General features: G+C 43.2%; 1 protein-coding gene across 11 annotated transcripts in view; it reads left to right on the forward strand.

The window, feature by feature from the left end:
• The first annotated feature begins 7,061 nt into the window (after positions 1–7,061).
• The window catches only part of Pigg (phosphatidylinositol glycan anchor biosynthesis class G), a 40,810-nt gene continuing 31,462 nt past the window's right edge, over positions 7,062–16,409 (forward strand). For 7 of the 11 annotated variants that reach the window (XR_004770746.1, XR_004770744.1, XR_004770745.1 and 4 more), the window contains exons 1-5: positions 7,062–7,339; positions 8,605–8,810; positions 10,255–10,464; positions 11,718–11,906; positions 12,961–13,102. Coding sequence is in view for 7 of the 11 variants with exons in the window: in XM_027425961.2 (XP_027281762.1) it covers positions 7,186–7,339; positions 8,605–8,810; positions 10,255–10,464; positions 11,718–11,906; positions 12,961–13,102 (901 nt within the window). In the remaining 4 variants the exon portion in view is untranslated. Of the gene's footprint in view, positions 7,340–8,604; positions 8,811–10,254; positions 10,497–11,717; positions 11,907–12,960; positions 13,103–16,409 lie in introns of those variants that run through there. The other 4 variants (XM_027425959.2, XM_027425962.1, XM_035447587.1 and 1 more) reach the window with 4 other exon arrangements.

Here is a 16,409-nt window from a genome sequence, read left to right on the forward strand (position 1 = left end):
TTCTTTCTTTCTTTTTCTTAGACAGGGTTTCTCTGTGTAGCCCGGGCCGTCCTGGAACTTACTCTGGAGACCAGGCTGGCCTCACACTCAGAGGTCCCCCTGCCTCTGCCTCCAGGGTGCTGGGATTAAAGGTGTGCCCCACCACACCTGGTTTATTGATAGTTTCTTTTGCTGTACAGAGACTTTTAAATTTCTTTTTTTTTTTAAAGATTTTATTTATTCTGTATACAACATTCTGCTTCCATGTATATCTGCACACCAGAAGAGGGCACCAGATCTCATAACGGATGGTTGTGAGCCACCATGTGGTTGCTGGGAATTGAACTCAGGACCTCTGGAAGAGCAGTCAGTGCTCTTAACCCCTGAGCCATCTCTCAAGCCCCGAGACTTTTAAATTTCTTATAGCCCCATTATTTCCTGGGCAAAGATCCTATGCTGTTGGAGCTCTGTTCAGAAAGTGCTTGCCTATACCAACATTTTGAAGAGTATTTCCTATGCTTTCCTCCAGTGACAGTATTTTGGGTTTTAAGTCAAGGACTTTGTGATTTTTATTATTTATTTATTTATTTATTTATTTATTTATTGAGACAGGGCTTCTCTGTGTAGCTTTGGAGCCTATCCTGGCACTCGCTCTGGAGACCAGGCTGGCCTCGAACTCACAGATATCCACCTGTCTCTGCCTCCTGAGTGTTGGGATTAAAGGCGTGCGCCACCAACGCCTGGCTTGTTTTGTTTTGTTTATGTGATTTTTATATACAGTAAAAGATATGAATCTAATTCCATATTAGTCCAGTTTGCAGCCCCATTTGTTGACTAGGCCTTTTCCCACTGCATGATTGTTACATTTGTCAAAAAAAAAAAAAAAAAAAGAGACAATCACTCCAAAGTATGGGAGGGGATTTTGAGCATATGACTCTCCCAGATCGCTAACCTATCCATTAATTGTGTATGTTTCCTTTTTCATTCATTTCAATGAATTTACTAATGTCTTTTTTTTTTTTGACACAGGTCTCACTATATAATCCTGGCTGGAACTCTTTCCTAAATATATTTGTGCTAGTGTTTTCCAAGATTGGTTCCTTGTGATTGGAGCACTTACTATGCATTATTTCTCTCTTGTACATATATTCTGATTTGTTTAATGTTTTAGCATCAAGGTGTTAACAAGGGTCCAAGGAGATGGCTCTGCGGTTAAGAGCACTGGCGCTTCTTCAAGAGGACCCAGGTTCAATCCCCAGCACCCACATGACAGCTCACAACTGTCTAACTCCAGTTTCAGGGGATCCAACACCCTCATACAGACACACATGCAGGCAAAAACACCAATGCACATGAAATAAAAAGAAAGAAAATTTTAAAAAGTAAAGGTGTTAACAAAATATTACATAAAAACACAACTCTTACCTCAAAGGGTATTACCTCAAAAGAAGTATTTTATTCTGGAGCTATATTTAAATGAACGTATATTTATGTTACTCTAAATTCCATATTCCAGGAAGGTAGCAATTTTAAGAAGTTTTTTATAGAAACAGAACAAAGAATATAATAAACCAGCACAGTTTTCAAAAAATTGGTGTATTTGAACATTGGGCAGGTTCGTGTCCTAGTTTATTTTCTATTGCTGTGATAAACACCACTACTAAAAGCAACTTGGGAAGCAAGGGATTTATTTGGCTTGCATATCACTAAGGGACATCAGGGAAATGGCAGACACAGGAACCTACAGGCAGGAGCTGAAGCAAAGACCATTGAGGATTGCTGCTTACCAAAGACTAACCAGTCCACAGGCCACGGAAAGTAGAAAATCTCAGGTGTAAGCCTCAGATGTTATCTGATGAATATTCTTAGACTTTGGGTGGTAGTTGGTAGGTGTCTACACATTACAAAATATCCACCTAATTGTCACAAAGATGTTAGCTCACATTACAGAGGAGGGACAATAAATGCCGATTAAGGAGACAAAACAATGGCCCCAAATACTATGGCTCTGGACTGTGTCCTCATTGGCTGTGTCAACTTGACACAGCTAGAGTTACCTGGGAAAAGGGACCTCAGCTGAGAAAATGCCTCTGTCTCTATCCATATTGCCTGTAGGCACTCTGGAGGACATTTCTGTGTGTGTGTGTGTGTGTGTGTGTGTGTGTGTGTGTGTGTGTGTGTGTGTGAGAGAGAGAGAGAGAGAGAGAGAGAGAGAGAGAGAGAGAGAGAGAGAGAGAGAGATTTTCTTGATTAATGACTCATGTGGGCTAGTCCACACCACTATGAGTGGTACTATCCCTGGGCAGGTAGTCCTGGGGTGTATAAGAAAGCAAACTGAGTAAGCCAGAGGGAGCAAGCCAGTCAGCAGTATTGCTTTGTGGCTTCTACTTCGGTTCTAATCTTCATATTCCTGTGCTGCTTGAGTTCTTGCCTTGACATCATCCCTCAGTGGTGAACTATTATTACCAAGAAGTGTAAGATGAAATAAGCCCTTTTCTCCCCAAGTTGATTTTTGTCATAGCAATAGAAACCCTGACTAAAATGGAAATTGGTTCCAGGAGTGGGGTATTGCTATGACAGACCTGCCATATTGTTATGAGAGGATGGTGAAGGATTTGGGAACTTTGGGCTGAAAAGGCCATTGAATGTTCAAATCTTCTTGGGCTATTTTTGTGGGCGCTTGAAAAATAGAGTATTAAGAGAAATGCCAGCAGTGTAGGTTTGGCTTGTGACGTTTCAGAGGGAGGCAAAGGCTCTTCCAGGGCTGCTTGTTTAATATTTTGCATTACAAATCTGTGGTGTCTGTTGGGCAGTGGTGGTGCGCACCTTTAATCACAGCACTCAGGAGACAGAGGTAGGTGGATCTCTGAGTTTGAGGCTAGCCTAGTCTACAGATAGAGTTCCAGGACTGCCAGGACACTGTGAAACCCTGTCTTGAAAAAAAAAAAGAAAACAACAATAGAAAAAAATAAATTGTTGGGCTGGAGAGATGGCTCAGAGGTTAAGAGCACCGACTGCTCTTCCAAGGGTCCTGAGTTCAATTCCCAGAACCACATGGTGGCTCACAACCATCCCTGGTGCCCTCTTCTGGTGTGCAGATATACATGGAAGTAGAATGTTGTATACACAATAAATAAATAAAATCTTAAAAAAATAAATTGTGGTATCTGGTTAACTGGAGCTGAATCTTGTCTCTTAACAAGAGACAAGAATGACTGAAGTGAAACCTTTGCTTTACTGTGTTTTAATGATACAGTCGAGGCTGGTTAGCTAGAGCTGAAAAATTAGTGGTGATTAAGAAGAGACCAGCAGCCAGAGAGTAGTGTTGCATGCCTTAATCCCAGTACTTGGGAGACAGAGGCAGGTGGATCTCTGTTAATTGAAGGACAGCCTGGTCTACAGAGCTAGTTTCAGGACAGCCAGGGCTAAGAAGAAAAAAAATCTGTCTCCAAAAACAAAACAACAACCAAAAGAAAGAAAGAAAGAGAGACAGAGAGAGAGAGAAAGGAAGGAAGGAAGGAAGGAAGGAAGGAAGAAAGAAAGAAAGAAAGAAAGAAAGAAAGAAAGAAAGAAGAGAAAAGAGGAGACCAGAATCATTGAGGTAAAATCTTATGTGAGTATTTCCTCAGGGACAGCACACAGAAGCTGTGATCCAGGGTGGCCAAGACTGCATCTCATGTTGGCAGCCAAACTTGGTAATGTATAAGACTCAACCAGATGGTGTCAGTTTTGAAAGCATGAAGAAGTCATGAAGAGCACCTGAGGTTGTGGCAGGGCTGAAGTCCCTGAAAAAGGCCATTGTTGCTGGTGCCGCCTCAGTTGCAGTGGAGACCACAGGATACAAGCAATACTAACTAGTACTATGAGACAGCCACTGAGAACAGAAGCAGGTGTGGAGGAGAGCCAGCCTGAGTCTACATGCTGTGTGTGCTGTGACGGGCAGAGCTGGAGAAATGGAACCCCGTGGAGCTCAGAAGTCTATGAATTCAAATATCAGATATTTAGGTATTTATACTTTTGGACTTGGGTTTCACTGTTTCCTGATTCTTCCTCATGGAGTAAGAAAGTGTATCACTTAATTTTGATTTTTATTAGTCCACATTTTAGATACTTTGGATTTTTTAAAATTAGTATAGTGTCTTAGGGTTTCAATTGCTGTAAAGAGATATCATGACCATGGTAACTCTTTTTTTTTTTTTTTGAGATAGGGTTTCTCTGTTATCCTTGGCTGTCCTGGAACTCACTCTGTAGACCAGGCTGGCTTAGAACTCAAAGAGATCTTCCTGCTCTGTCTCCGGAGTGCTGGGATTAAAGGAGTGCACCACTGACACCTGGTGACCATGGCAACTCTTATAAAGGAAAACATTTGATTGAGGTGGCAGCTAATGGTTTCAGAGGTTCAGTGCATTATCATCATGGTGTGACATGGTGGCAGCGTGCAGGCAGACATGGTGCTGGAGTAGTAGCTAAGAGTTCTACATCTTGCAGGCAACAGGATGTGAACTGAGACACTGGGTGGTATCTTGAGCATATATGAGACTCAAAACCCACCTCCACAGTGACACACTTCCTCCAACAAAGCCACACTTCCTAATAGTGCCACTCCCTTTGGGGGCCATTTTCTTTCAAACCACCACATACAATGATTTTTATTTTTTATGCTATTATTTTTTATTCTTCTCTCATACTTCCCAACCTCATTTTCCCCTCCTTTCACTCCTCCCAGCCCCTCCACCACCCCCATCCACTCCTCCTATATTTCCCTTTGAAAAAAGATTAGGCCTCCCAGGGATATCAACTGAACAGCGGATAACATGTTACAAAAAGACTAGGCACAAACCGTCATGTCAAGGCTGGATGAGGCAACTCAGTAGGAGGAACGTGTCCTAAGAGCATGCTGAGTCAAGAGACACCCTCCCTCCCACTGTTAGGAGTCCCAAAGAGCACCCAGCTACATAACCGTAATGCATATGCAGAGGACCTAGTTCACACTCATACAGGTCCTATGATTGTCAATTCAGTTCCTGTGTCCCCTGCTTAATTGATTCTGTGGGCGGTGTTCTCATGGTCTCCTCAACCCCTCTGGCTCCAGCAAGCCTTTGTTTGGCTGTGGGTCTCTGCCTCTGCTCTCATCGGTTGCTGGATGACACCTCTCTGATGACAATGGGGCTATGTACCTATCTATTAGTATAGCAGAGTATCATTAGGAATCATTTCACTCAATTTTTTTCCTGTCATGTTTGATTCTATCCTGGGTCTCTGGGCTGTCAAGCATCTGGTTCCTGGCCACCCAGGGAGTGTCAGGTGTGGGTTCCCTCTTATGGCATGGACCTCAAGTTGGACCAGTCATTTGTTGGCCACTCCCACAAGTTCGCACCAATACCCTAGCACATCTTTCTGGCAGGGCAGATAGTAGGTCAAAGGTTTTTGGCTGGTTTGGTGTCCCAGTCCCACTTGGAAGCCTACCCTGGCTATGGAAGATGGCCAGTTCAGACTCCACATCTCTCACTACAAGGGTCACTCTCACAGATCCCAAGGAGTTTCCTCACCACCCTCAAAATGCCCCCCAATTCCAATGATATCTCCCAGGACTCTCCCTCCCTCACCCCACCTCTACTGTATCCCTTCGGTTCCCATCCCCACCAACCCATAGTCCACTCACAAAATCTGTTCTATTTCTCTTTCCCAGGGAGAGCCACTAACACCACCTTGAGCCCTCCTTGTTCCTTAGCCTCCTGGGTCTGTGGATTGTATGGCACGGTTATCCTTTACTTAACAGCTAATGTTCACTTGTAAGTGAGCATGTTTGTCTTTCTGGGTCTGGGTTACCTCACTCAGGATGATTTTTTTTTTCTGGTTCTATCCATTTGCCTTCAAATACATTTTTTAAAAAACATTTCTTTGTGTAAATGTACCACATTTTCTTTATCCATTCTTCAGCTGAGGGGCCTCTAGGTTGTTTCTTGCCATGCTTTCCTCGGTGAACTGTTATAAACCAGCCCCAATTAAATGTTTTCCTTTTTAAGAGTTGCCTTGGTAATGGTGTCTCTCCACAGCAATAAAACCCTAACTAAGACACTATAGAATAGGGCAATAATATTCTTGACACCACTTGTGTTGGATAAGTATGGAGAAGAATGGAACTGGACCTTTACCTTGTACATACAGAAATATCAAGTCAAACAGACTAGCTAGTAAAATCTAGTATCTGAAGCTATAAAACATCTGGAAGAAAAAGTTGAGAAAAAAACCTTCCCTAACATTGATGCTATTTTTTTTTAACACATATAACATCAAACCACAAAGAATTTTTAAAAAATCGTACATGTGGGCTGGAAAGATGGCTCAGAAGAGCACTGACTGCTTTTCCAGAGGTGCTGAGTTTAATTCCCAGCAACCACATGGTGGCTCATAACCATCCGTTATGAGATCTGGTGCCCTCTTCTCAAGAGTACAGATATACATGGAAGCAGAATGTTGTATACATAATAAACAAATAAAATCTTTAAAAAAATATTTGGCAGAACACAGTGAAAAATTAAAAAAAAAGAAGTGTGTCTTGTCTGTTACCATTAAATTGGAAACAATAAAAACATCAGAACCATTAAAAAATATAAAAAAATTGTACGTGTGATTACATCAAGCTAAAAAAAAAAAAACTTCTTGGAAAAAGAAACATGAACTAGATGAAAACAACTTACAAATCAAATATAAAGGTTGCTACCCAAGATATTAAGGAAGAAAACTGGGGCAGTAACACCAGGTGGAGGTGAGGTAGGGCTCGCACTCGAGAAAACCAGCAGCTAAAACCTGCACCGGCTTTGGGCGGTGCCAGAAGCGCTTGGCTTTGAAAGCGTGAAACGGGAAATCCTGAGTGGGCGGGGCCGTGCGGGGGATGCTGGGTGGGCACCGGAAACGAGGTTCCTGAGAGAACCAAGAGGGGACCCCGTGGGCCTTTGGGGTCCAGAGTGGGCGGGGACAATCGTGTGGGCGGGACCGCCCCCACGGCTCCAGGCGCCTGAGGACAGGTCATTAGGGAGCGACGGCGGGCGCTTGCCGCCTGCTACGCATTTCCTGTGCGCTGGAGCCGGTGAGGCACTCTGGGAGGCGGTCTTTGACATTCGGAAGGAGGGCTCGGCTCGCCGCTTCCGTGCTTCCTGCGGGTACGCCAAGTTTCCGGCCACCTCGGTCCAGCGGCTGGGCAGGATGCGGCTGGGCTCCGGGGCCTTCGCTGCCAGCTGCGTAGCGATTGAGGTGATCGGGGTCGCGATATTTATTCGGGGATTCTTCCCGGCTCCCGTTCGTTCTTCTGCCGGACCAGAGCACGGTGTAGAGACCCCTGCGCCCGAACCCATGGCAGGTACGGACCCCTTCCCCGGGGTCCTCGCTTTCATTCTGCCCCACCCCCGAGACAGCTCGTACTGCTGAGCATCGTCTCCGTGTCATACCGCAGTCACCGACCCTAACCCTAACACTTCCTCTGGGATACTCAGAGGAAGCCCGGAGCGACTCTGGCTCCGCATCTCATTTGCTGCTTTACACTGATCCCTTTTCCTAAAAATCCTTTCAGTCACTTCTAATTTAGGTTGGTTCCTAGTTCTAACCGATAGTACACGGCAGGTAATATTTCTTCAGACCCCTACAGTTTTCTTTTTTCTCTTTCTCTCTCTCTCTCTCTCTCTCTCTCTCTCTCTCTCTCTCTCTCTCTCTCTCTCTCTTATTTCTTGTTTTTCGAGACAGGGTTTCTCTGTGTAGTTTTGGAACCTATCCTGGCACTCGCTCTGGAGACCAGGCTGGCCTCAAACTCACAGCGATCCGCCTGCCTCTGCCTCCCGAGTGCTGGGATTAAAGGCGTGCGCCACCAACGCCCAGCCAGACCCCTACAGTTTTCTACTACTCCCCAGTACACCTCCCCTACCCCGGGTAGTTAAGGCCTCTCTGCTTTAGAATTTTTACTGTCCTCACCCTATACAGAAATAAATACCGGGTAAAAACTCTGCTGCTGTGAAACAGGTCCACCCACATAAACCAGTCACTGGACATGTAAACAGTTTGCAAATCCACCATTTCACTACCGGCAAGGCTATGTTTTAGGCCAAGGTGAGAGGAGCACTGGTCCCAGTTGTAGATCTCTTACAGAGAGGCTTCCCTATCCTGGACTCTTCACTGTGCTAAGAGCAATTCACTGTATATTACTGGGATATCTACTCATTGTTAACATACACTCCAGCCTAGCCCAGAGATGCCTCTTTTGGTAGTCTGACATCTGCGGATTAGGAACAACCCTTGTTGTCCTCTGTTAGAAAATTAACTCAACACTGGCTACCAAAAATGGGCCTTCTTATGTCGGGCGTTGGTGGTGCATGCCTTTGATCCCAGCACTCTGGAGGCGGAGACAGTCGAGTTTGAGACCAGCCTGATCTACAAGAGCTAGTTCCAGGACAGCCGCCAAAGCAATACAGAGAAACCGTGTCTTGGAAAAAAAACACAAAGGTGGGGGGCGGGGGTGCTTCTTTCAGGTTGAGCTAGATACGTGCTAGAAGAACAAGCAAGAAAGACACGGGAAGGCAGTTGAGTACTAAATAAAGTTCAAAACTTAATTTCCCTTTTTCTAAACACTTTTAGGAGCCAGTTCTAACTGGACCAAGCTGCCATCACCTCTCTTCAATAAAGTTGTTATTGTGCTGATAGATGCCTTAAGAGATGATTTTGTGTTTGGGTCAAAAGGTGTGAAGTACATGCCTTACACAACTTACCTGGTAGAAAAAGGAGCATCTCATAGTTTTGTGGCTGAGGCAAAGCCACCCACAGTTACTATGCCTCGAATCAAGGTACATTTAACTTAGTGTTTTATGAGTCATGGTTTGGCTCTTTTGAAAGTTGAGAGAGATTATCTAATCTACTTTGAGACCCTATTTTAATAACATGGAAAGTATTTTTATGTTGTCGGTTTTACTGGGGCAGTGGGATGCTGAAGGAACCCAATAATAAGATGGAGCCATCTTTTTTACCCCTTGTTTAAGTAGCCAGAGTTCATACTTCATGGAAAGGAGGAAGAATTTAGAGCCAGATTGTCCAGGCCACTGTAGTCCAAGAGATACCTTTCTCTTTGGTAGCCTGGTGTTTTCCTTAGTCATCGGGCTTGAGGGATATTCAGTCTAGCTCATAAATTGTATACATGAGAAAACAAACTCAGGTTAAATTGCTTGTGGAAATTATACAAAATGATCAAACAGATATAAACTGGCCTCAACACTTGTTTCTTCTACTACATAATTGTATACTTTGGTGAGGGTAGTTTTGAAGTGCACAGTGCTTTACCCAAGAATTGTGGCTTGAAGACTACTTACTGAGTGACTGCTGAGTGATTTGTATTTACATATTTAGCTAGTGATAAAACCCAACAGTAGAGTATTTGCCTAGTATATGTGTAGCACTGAGTTCAAGCCCTGGAGCCTAAAAATGAAGTTTGCATTTATTTGCCACTGAAGAAATCTTATGAGAATTCTGTAGGCATTACAAAGATTCCTGTTCCCTTTAACCACAAATCTATGGCTCTTATCTTAGGTGGTGGTATAACTCTAAATCATGAAGATTCATTATTATTACTGTGGCCTGGTAGGTCTGTGATAAAAGTGGGGAGAGTATTGACTCCACTCTATATCAGAAAGATAGGATTATCTGACACCGACCATCTATTACATGGTGCAACGCTGTCGGTGGGATCTAATGTTCTATTGACATTCCTGGCCCAGATCACTTTAAGAATTATATATGGGCAGTGTTTCCTCCTACTTTTTAAAAAAACTGAGAGACAGATATTAGATTTGCTGGATTATTAGGGTTTGTTTGTTAGAGTTAATGAGCTTGCTTGTCCCATAGAGCAAGTTAAATCTCATGTGGAACCCTGACAAAGGGTCTGAGTATACAGATTGATTTTTTTAATGTATAGACATATACATTAGCATTAACTGTCATTAACCCATAGCTTCTGTGACTGGCAGTGTGTCTAGCTATTATTATCTCCTCCTCTACTATCTTAACCAATGAAAGGAGTGCCTGAACCATGTTCATTAAATAATCAAATCTTCATTATTGAGTTTGATGTTTTTGTCCAAAATCTGTGTCCTATCTTACCCACTATGTTTGACTAAGTCTCCAGTACCCGGCCTACTGTAGGTCTGTACCCATCTGTTTGACCCCTAAGTGATCTTACTGTCTTCTGTGCTGTAATTTTGGGTCTGTGATCTAAGTCTTGAATGTTTCTTCCTGCAGGCATTGATGACAGGGAGTGTCCCTGGCTTTGTTGATGTCATCAGGAACCTCAATTCTCCTGTGCTCCTAGAAGACAATGTGATAAGACAGGGAAAAGCTGCTGGGAAAAGAATGATCTTTTATGGAGATGAAACATGGCTTAAATTATTCCCAAAGCATTTTGTGGAATATGATGGAACAACATCATTCTTTGTGTCAGATTACATAGAGGTCAGCCTGATACTACCATTTTCCACTTAGAGGTGATGCTATTTCCTGTGTGATATTTACTAACTTATGGAGTGGTATGGCAAGATTGTAAGAATCACTCATTTACATAATCAGTTATAAGTGGAGACATAAAGCCTGTTGCAGGTGTGAACCAAGGTATGTAGGCTCCCAAATGGAAAATGGGTAGATGTTGAGAGCACAGTCAGGAAGAGTGCCACAGCAGAAGAGCTAAATCACTGAATGAGTGAGGATTCTCCACATGGCCAAAAAGAGGGGCAACAATGTTATAGCAGTCCAGTGCCAACCTGCAGTTCTGTAACTGTTTGGATCTACAGGGGTACAGAGCCTTTCTATGAAGGCTTACAGTAGGCAAATAGAATCTTATCCTGAGAGGTATCTGCCTGTGCTGGGGTGCAGGCTCCAGCAAGAGAAAGAGGGGTTAGATCCAGGTGTGTGAAGGTTGGGCCTGAGGCAGAAGTGAAAATACACGAGAGTTGATCTGTTTAGATCAACAGAATAAGAATTAAGAATCTCTGCTTAGTCCTTGAGTGTGTATAGTTTTGCTGATAACTTTTCTAGGGTGATATACCTTTCCACACTTCACCAGGGCAGGCACAGCGTGACTTTTCTGTAGTAACAAGTTTTCATGCTATGTATGTATTTCTTTGTGGTACATGTTTCAGTGAGGGGGAAATGGGCTCTCTGAAGACTCAGGGCTAAGCAGACTACTGGCCCTATCAGGAGCTGTTTACCTGCTCACAGAGTCATAATGTTGCTTCAGAATGGAGATAAAAGCTGTTTTCTTCCTTCCAAGAGTAGCCTTTATGTAGGACTGTTACTTATTCCTGACTGTACTGTACTGTCTTGGTTGGCTGCCCTTCATTATCCATAAACAGGCTTCTTGGGCCTGCTTAGCTTGCTGATTTGTTCAGCTTTAGTGAAGACAAGCAATGATCCCATGGGTGTGTAGGGGTGGTGTGGGTGGTGGGGGTGTGTGTATTCCAGAATAGCTTTTGCTCCTTTAAATTATCTGTATAATAGGTTTTGTTCACAAACTAGAGATATTAAAAAGAATAGGCATAAGAGCTTAGTCTAATACTAATACTCATTTTTTAAATGACTTCAGGACCTTTTTTTTTTTTTTTTTTTCAATTTTCATGAGTCCTATTACCTAAGATTGACTCCTGGTAATCCAGGAAAGCTTGGATGCACTGTTTATATGTACGTCCTCCCTCCTTGTTCCCCCTTTGAAGGTGGATAATAATGTCACAAGACATTTGGATAAAGTATTACAAAGAGGAGACTGGGATGTGTTAATCCTTCACTATCTAGGGCTGGATCACATTGGCCACATTTCTGGACCTAACAGCCCTCTGATTGGTCACAAGCTCAGCGAAATGGACAGTATCCTGATGAAGATTCACACTTCACTGTTGTCGAAGGTAAGGCTTACTGTGCTACACTGCATAGTGATCAGATTTCATGTTGCCAATATTTCCTAGAAGGAACAGAAATGGCTGAGAGAGCACTACCCATTGTCTGTCAGCCAGTCATGCTTCTGCCACGGGCACCTTCTAGATCAATGTTCCTTGGTTGGAAACGATTTGTAGAGTTACATTCTAGCCAGGAGGGAAACATGAGTAGTACAGTAAACAATGTAAGTGTGCCAAAAACTAGTTGCTATCTCAGGAAAACACAGGTAAGAGGAACCAACCCCTGTACTAAGGAGAGTCTATAATTTTTTTTTAAATATTTATTTAACTTTTATTTTATGTGCATTGCTGTAAGGATACCAGATCCCCTGGAACTGGAGTTATAGACAGGTATGAGCTGCCATGTGGGTGCTGGGAATAGAACCCTGGTCCTCTAGAAGAGCAGCCACTGCTCTTAACCACTGAGCCATCTCTCCAGCCCTGAGAGTCTATAATTTTAAATGGTATATTCAGGACAGTCGTCGTCCTGGAAGAGTATTCCATGTGAACAGACACTTGAAGGGAGGAAGGGACAGATTCATACTATTTGTGCATGTGTGTCAGGTAGGGTCAAGAGCCTGCCCAGTTCTACTGAAGCAGGTTAGGTCAAATGGCTGGAGCGCTGGGCCAAGAAAGCCCACGACCTGTTTAGTTCATTCTCTGGATTCTATGCATTTCTCTTTAAACAGTCCTGTAAAATGAATGCCTCTAGTATCTCTCTCAATAGGAAACTTAGGCAGGAGGAATCATGTGCCTACAGCCTGGAAATGACAGATACCCTGCTGTCAGAGGTCATAAACACAATCATTATGTACTCTGTGAGCTATGTATTGTTCTGTCTTCACCTGTAACACCATTTGACTTGGCCCTTTGATCTGACTGTAAGCTTATTGGAGAAGATGAAATGCATTAAGGAGAAAATCCTATTTAGGAACTATAATGAAGTTCTACAGTTGTTTCCTTTGCAAGACCATATATGTTTTGCCAGACAAGTACAGCTGACAGGTTCTTCTTTGTCTTACAGGAGAGAGAGACTCTCTCACCCAGTTTGCTGGTTGTCTGTGGTGACCATGGGATGTCTGAGACAGGGAGCCATGGGGCCTCTTCTACAGAGGAAGTAAGCACACCTCTGATCTTAATCAGCTCTGCATTTGAAAGGAAACCTGGTGAGAATTAGGATTGATTAATATTTTAATTTTGTTTTGTTTTGGTTTTGAGACAGGGTTTCTCTCCGTAACAGCCCTGGCTGTCCTAGAACTCGCTCTGTATACCAAGCTGGCCTCCAGCTCACAGAGATCTGCCTGCCTCTGCCTCCGAGTGCTGGGATTAAAGGTGTACGCCACCAGCCCCTGGAGATTAACATTTTAAAACTATAGTTTGGTATAAGTTATCCCAAACAATGTGAAATAAAAATTAAAGGGGATTTGGGCAGTCAGGATTTATAATTCACATTCTTTCCTCTGACTCTCAAAAACATTTCCATAAGAATTCTATTGCAGGAATATTGCTTGTCTAGGTATAGAACTCCTCAACATATGCCTCGGGCTGCTGAGATGTCTCAGTCGGTAGGGAAACTGGTGGCCAAGCATGACTGTTTGAATTCCATCTCTGGGACCTACCTGGTGGAAGGAGAGAAATCACTCCTACAAGTGCCCTCTGACCTGGCATGCATGTGCCCATACATGTATACATATATACACAAAATAAATACACAAATGAATAAGTGAGTAAATATAATTTTATTTTCTTTCCTTTTTTTTTTTTTTGAGACAGGATTTCTCTGAGTAGCCCTGACTGTCCTGGAACTCACTCTGTAGACCAGCCTGGCCTTGAACTCAGAGATTCACCTGCCTCTGTCTCCTGAGTGCTGGGATTAAAGGCATGCACCACCACTGCCTGGCTATAAATATTTTAAAAAATGTAAACATGCCAGCAGCTGATATTTAAATGTTTTTAAAAGTGCTCACTATTAGCTGGGTGGTGGAGGCACATGCCTTTAATTCCAGCACTCGGGAAACAGAGGCAGGTGGATCTCTGTGAGTTTGAGGCCAGCCTGGTCTTCAAAGAGAGTTCCAGGACAGTCTCCAAACCTATAGAGAAACCCTGTCTCGAAAAACAAAAACAGAAGTGCTCACTATTTAAAATTGTATGATGACAGCAGAGAGATCACAATGGACTAGCTAAGGCCCCATTCCTAATACTCTGTTTAACCTGCACCTGACTCACCTGGCCTGTCTTATCCCCTCCCCCACCACCTCACAGCTGCATGCCCATCTGCCACCACAAGACTAAAACATGGCTACAGTAGTGTTTCTGCAGCAAAACTGACACCTGTAAGATGCTCTCTGGTTCTGGTCCTGTAACCAGAGTTACAGGAGTAACTCTGTGAGTGCAAAGCCAAAACAAGTGCAGGCAGGACATGAAGGAGTAGAGAAAGATGTACCTGCAGTTGGCAAGATCGTGAGAGTCATTTCCAACACAATGATCTTTTGGACAGAGCAGAGGTTTTAGTTAGGGAACCTATACATATTCACATAGAGAGGTTGGCCTCTTATAAACATGCTCAATTAAAGAGTACATTCCTACTGGCTGATTTGGTGGCGCATGCCTTTGATCCTAGCACTCGGGAGACAGAGGCAGGCAGATCTCAGTTCAAGGCCATCCTGGTCTGCAGAGTGAGTTCCAGGACAGCCATGGAGGTTACACAGAGAGGCTCCGTCTCAAGAAACTTTAAAAAAGTTGTACACTCCTGAGCATGTTTAGTTTAATGTCACATTTTGATCTATGCTTAAAGTCATGAAACAGTATGTAAAAGATTAAAGGGATGGGCGGAAATTTCTCTCAGTATGCTCATCTTATACCATGAGGTTTTTAAAATAAAATTTTTTAAATTGAAATTATATAATACCCCCTCCCTTTTCTTTCTTCAATCCCTTCCATGTACCTTTTGCTTGTTCGCCCTTGAGATAAATTGTGGTCTCTTTTTCCTCATTGTTTTACCCCCCAAAAGAAAAAAAATGTGTGTGTGTGTGTGTGTGTGTGTGTATACCTGAGCAGTCTGTTTAGCGTTATATATACCTATATAATCTGAAGGCTGACCACTTGGTATTGGATAGCCCGTTAGGGGGCTCATCCCCAGAGAAGACTTTCTCCCCCGAGCATTCTTTAGTTGCCTGTAGTTCTTTTCTGTGGAGGCTGTGAGATCTACTCCTTCCATGTTAGCATGTCTATTGGTGTTCTACTTGTTCAGGTCTTCTTTAGGCTGCCATATTGTTGAGGTGTTATGGGTGCAGGCTCCTTTCTAGAAGACACAATATTATGGCAAATTTCCTGATCCTTGAACTCTTACAAGTTTTCAGCCTTCTCCATGAAGACATTTCCTGAGCTTTAGGTGCAGGAGTTACGTTGTGGATGTATCCATTGCATCTGGGCACCCCTTGTTGCCGGCATTTTGACCAGTTTTCTAAAATGGTCTCTATCTGTTACAAAGAGAAGTCTTTGATGAGTGGTGAGAGCTACATTTATCTGTGTGTATAAGAATAAATAAATATTTAGGATGCATTTAGGAATTTCCCCGGCTTAGTAAAGTGGTGTTATTAAGTTCTCTTCTAAAATCCATGACCCCACTAGCCCTGGAGAGTTGGTTAGTTTTCCAGTACCAGGCATGATTTCCATCCTGTTGAATGGGCCTTAAATCCAATTAGAGAGCTGTTGGTTACAACTAATATATGAGGCCACTATTGCACTCTTAGGATTATCCTGCTGTATTGGTCATCATAGGTTGTCAGAGTAGTTCATAGGCAGTACAGCTGGGTAGAACGTTTGATTGCTTCCTTAGTGGTGCCCTTGTATGCTGCTGTCTCTATTGCTGTCACCAAGCTTGGAAGTTCCATTCTTGCCACCTGATTGCTCTTTGGTTTGTGAGTCAAAAATAGGTGAGAGATGGCCTATTTTTACCTTGGGTGGGCAGACACTCACTCCATTGTAGATGGGGTGGGTGATAGGGCTGCATTCCTGCTGACACCCTTGTGGAATTACTGTCTTCTGGAACCTGGGGTTGGGGCAGGGGAAGGGAGGTTACAGGTTCATGTGCCACAGACTCTTAAATTTCTTACAAAACTGTTATGAATGAATGCTTCTTCATTTGATAAACACTCTTAGATAATTTCCAGGCTGCTGTTTTTGTGAAGTTTGGATGATTTGCCATGTGATCTCAGAGACTGCTCGTCCTGAGTCTTCAGGCCCAGTGGGAAGCATAGGTGTGGGTCACTCCAGGGACTGTGGAAGAATAACACACCTCCCCTGGACCACCATAGGGTAGAGCAAATATATTGGTTTGGCTGACACACCACTAGGTAGGACTTGGCCTGTTTCATGAACTTGTTTTGTCTTCTAAGCCTATAAAAATGGTGCCTGACATCTTTTTCATCAGTATTTGTTTATTAAAGATTTAAAAGATTGCTGAATTAGGGG

The sequence above is a fragment of the Cricetulus griseus genome, chromosome 7, assembly GCF_003668045.3.
Source record: "Cricetulus griseus strain 17A/GY chromosome 7, alternate assembly CriGri-PICRH-1.0, whole genome shotgun sequence".
In the NCBI taxonomy this organism is placed as follows: Eukaryota; Metazoa; Chordata; class Mammalia; order Rodentia; family Cricetidae; genus Cricetulus; species Cricetulus griseus.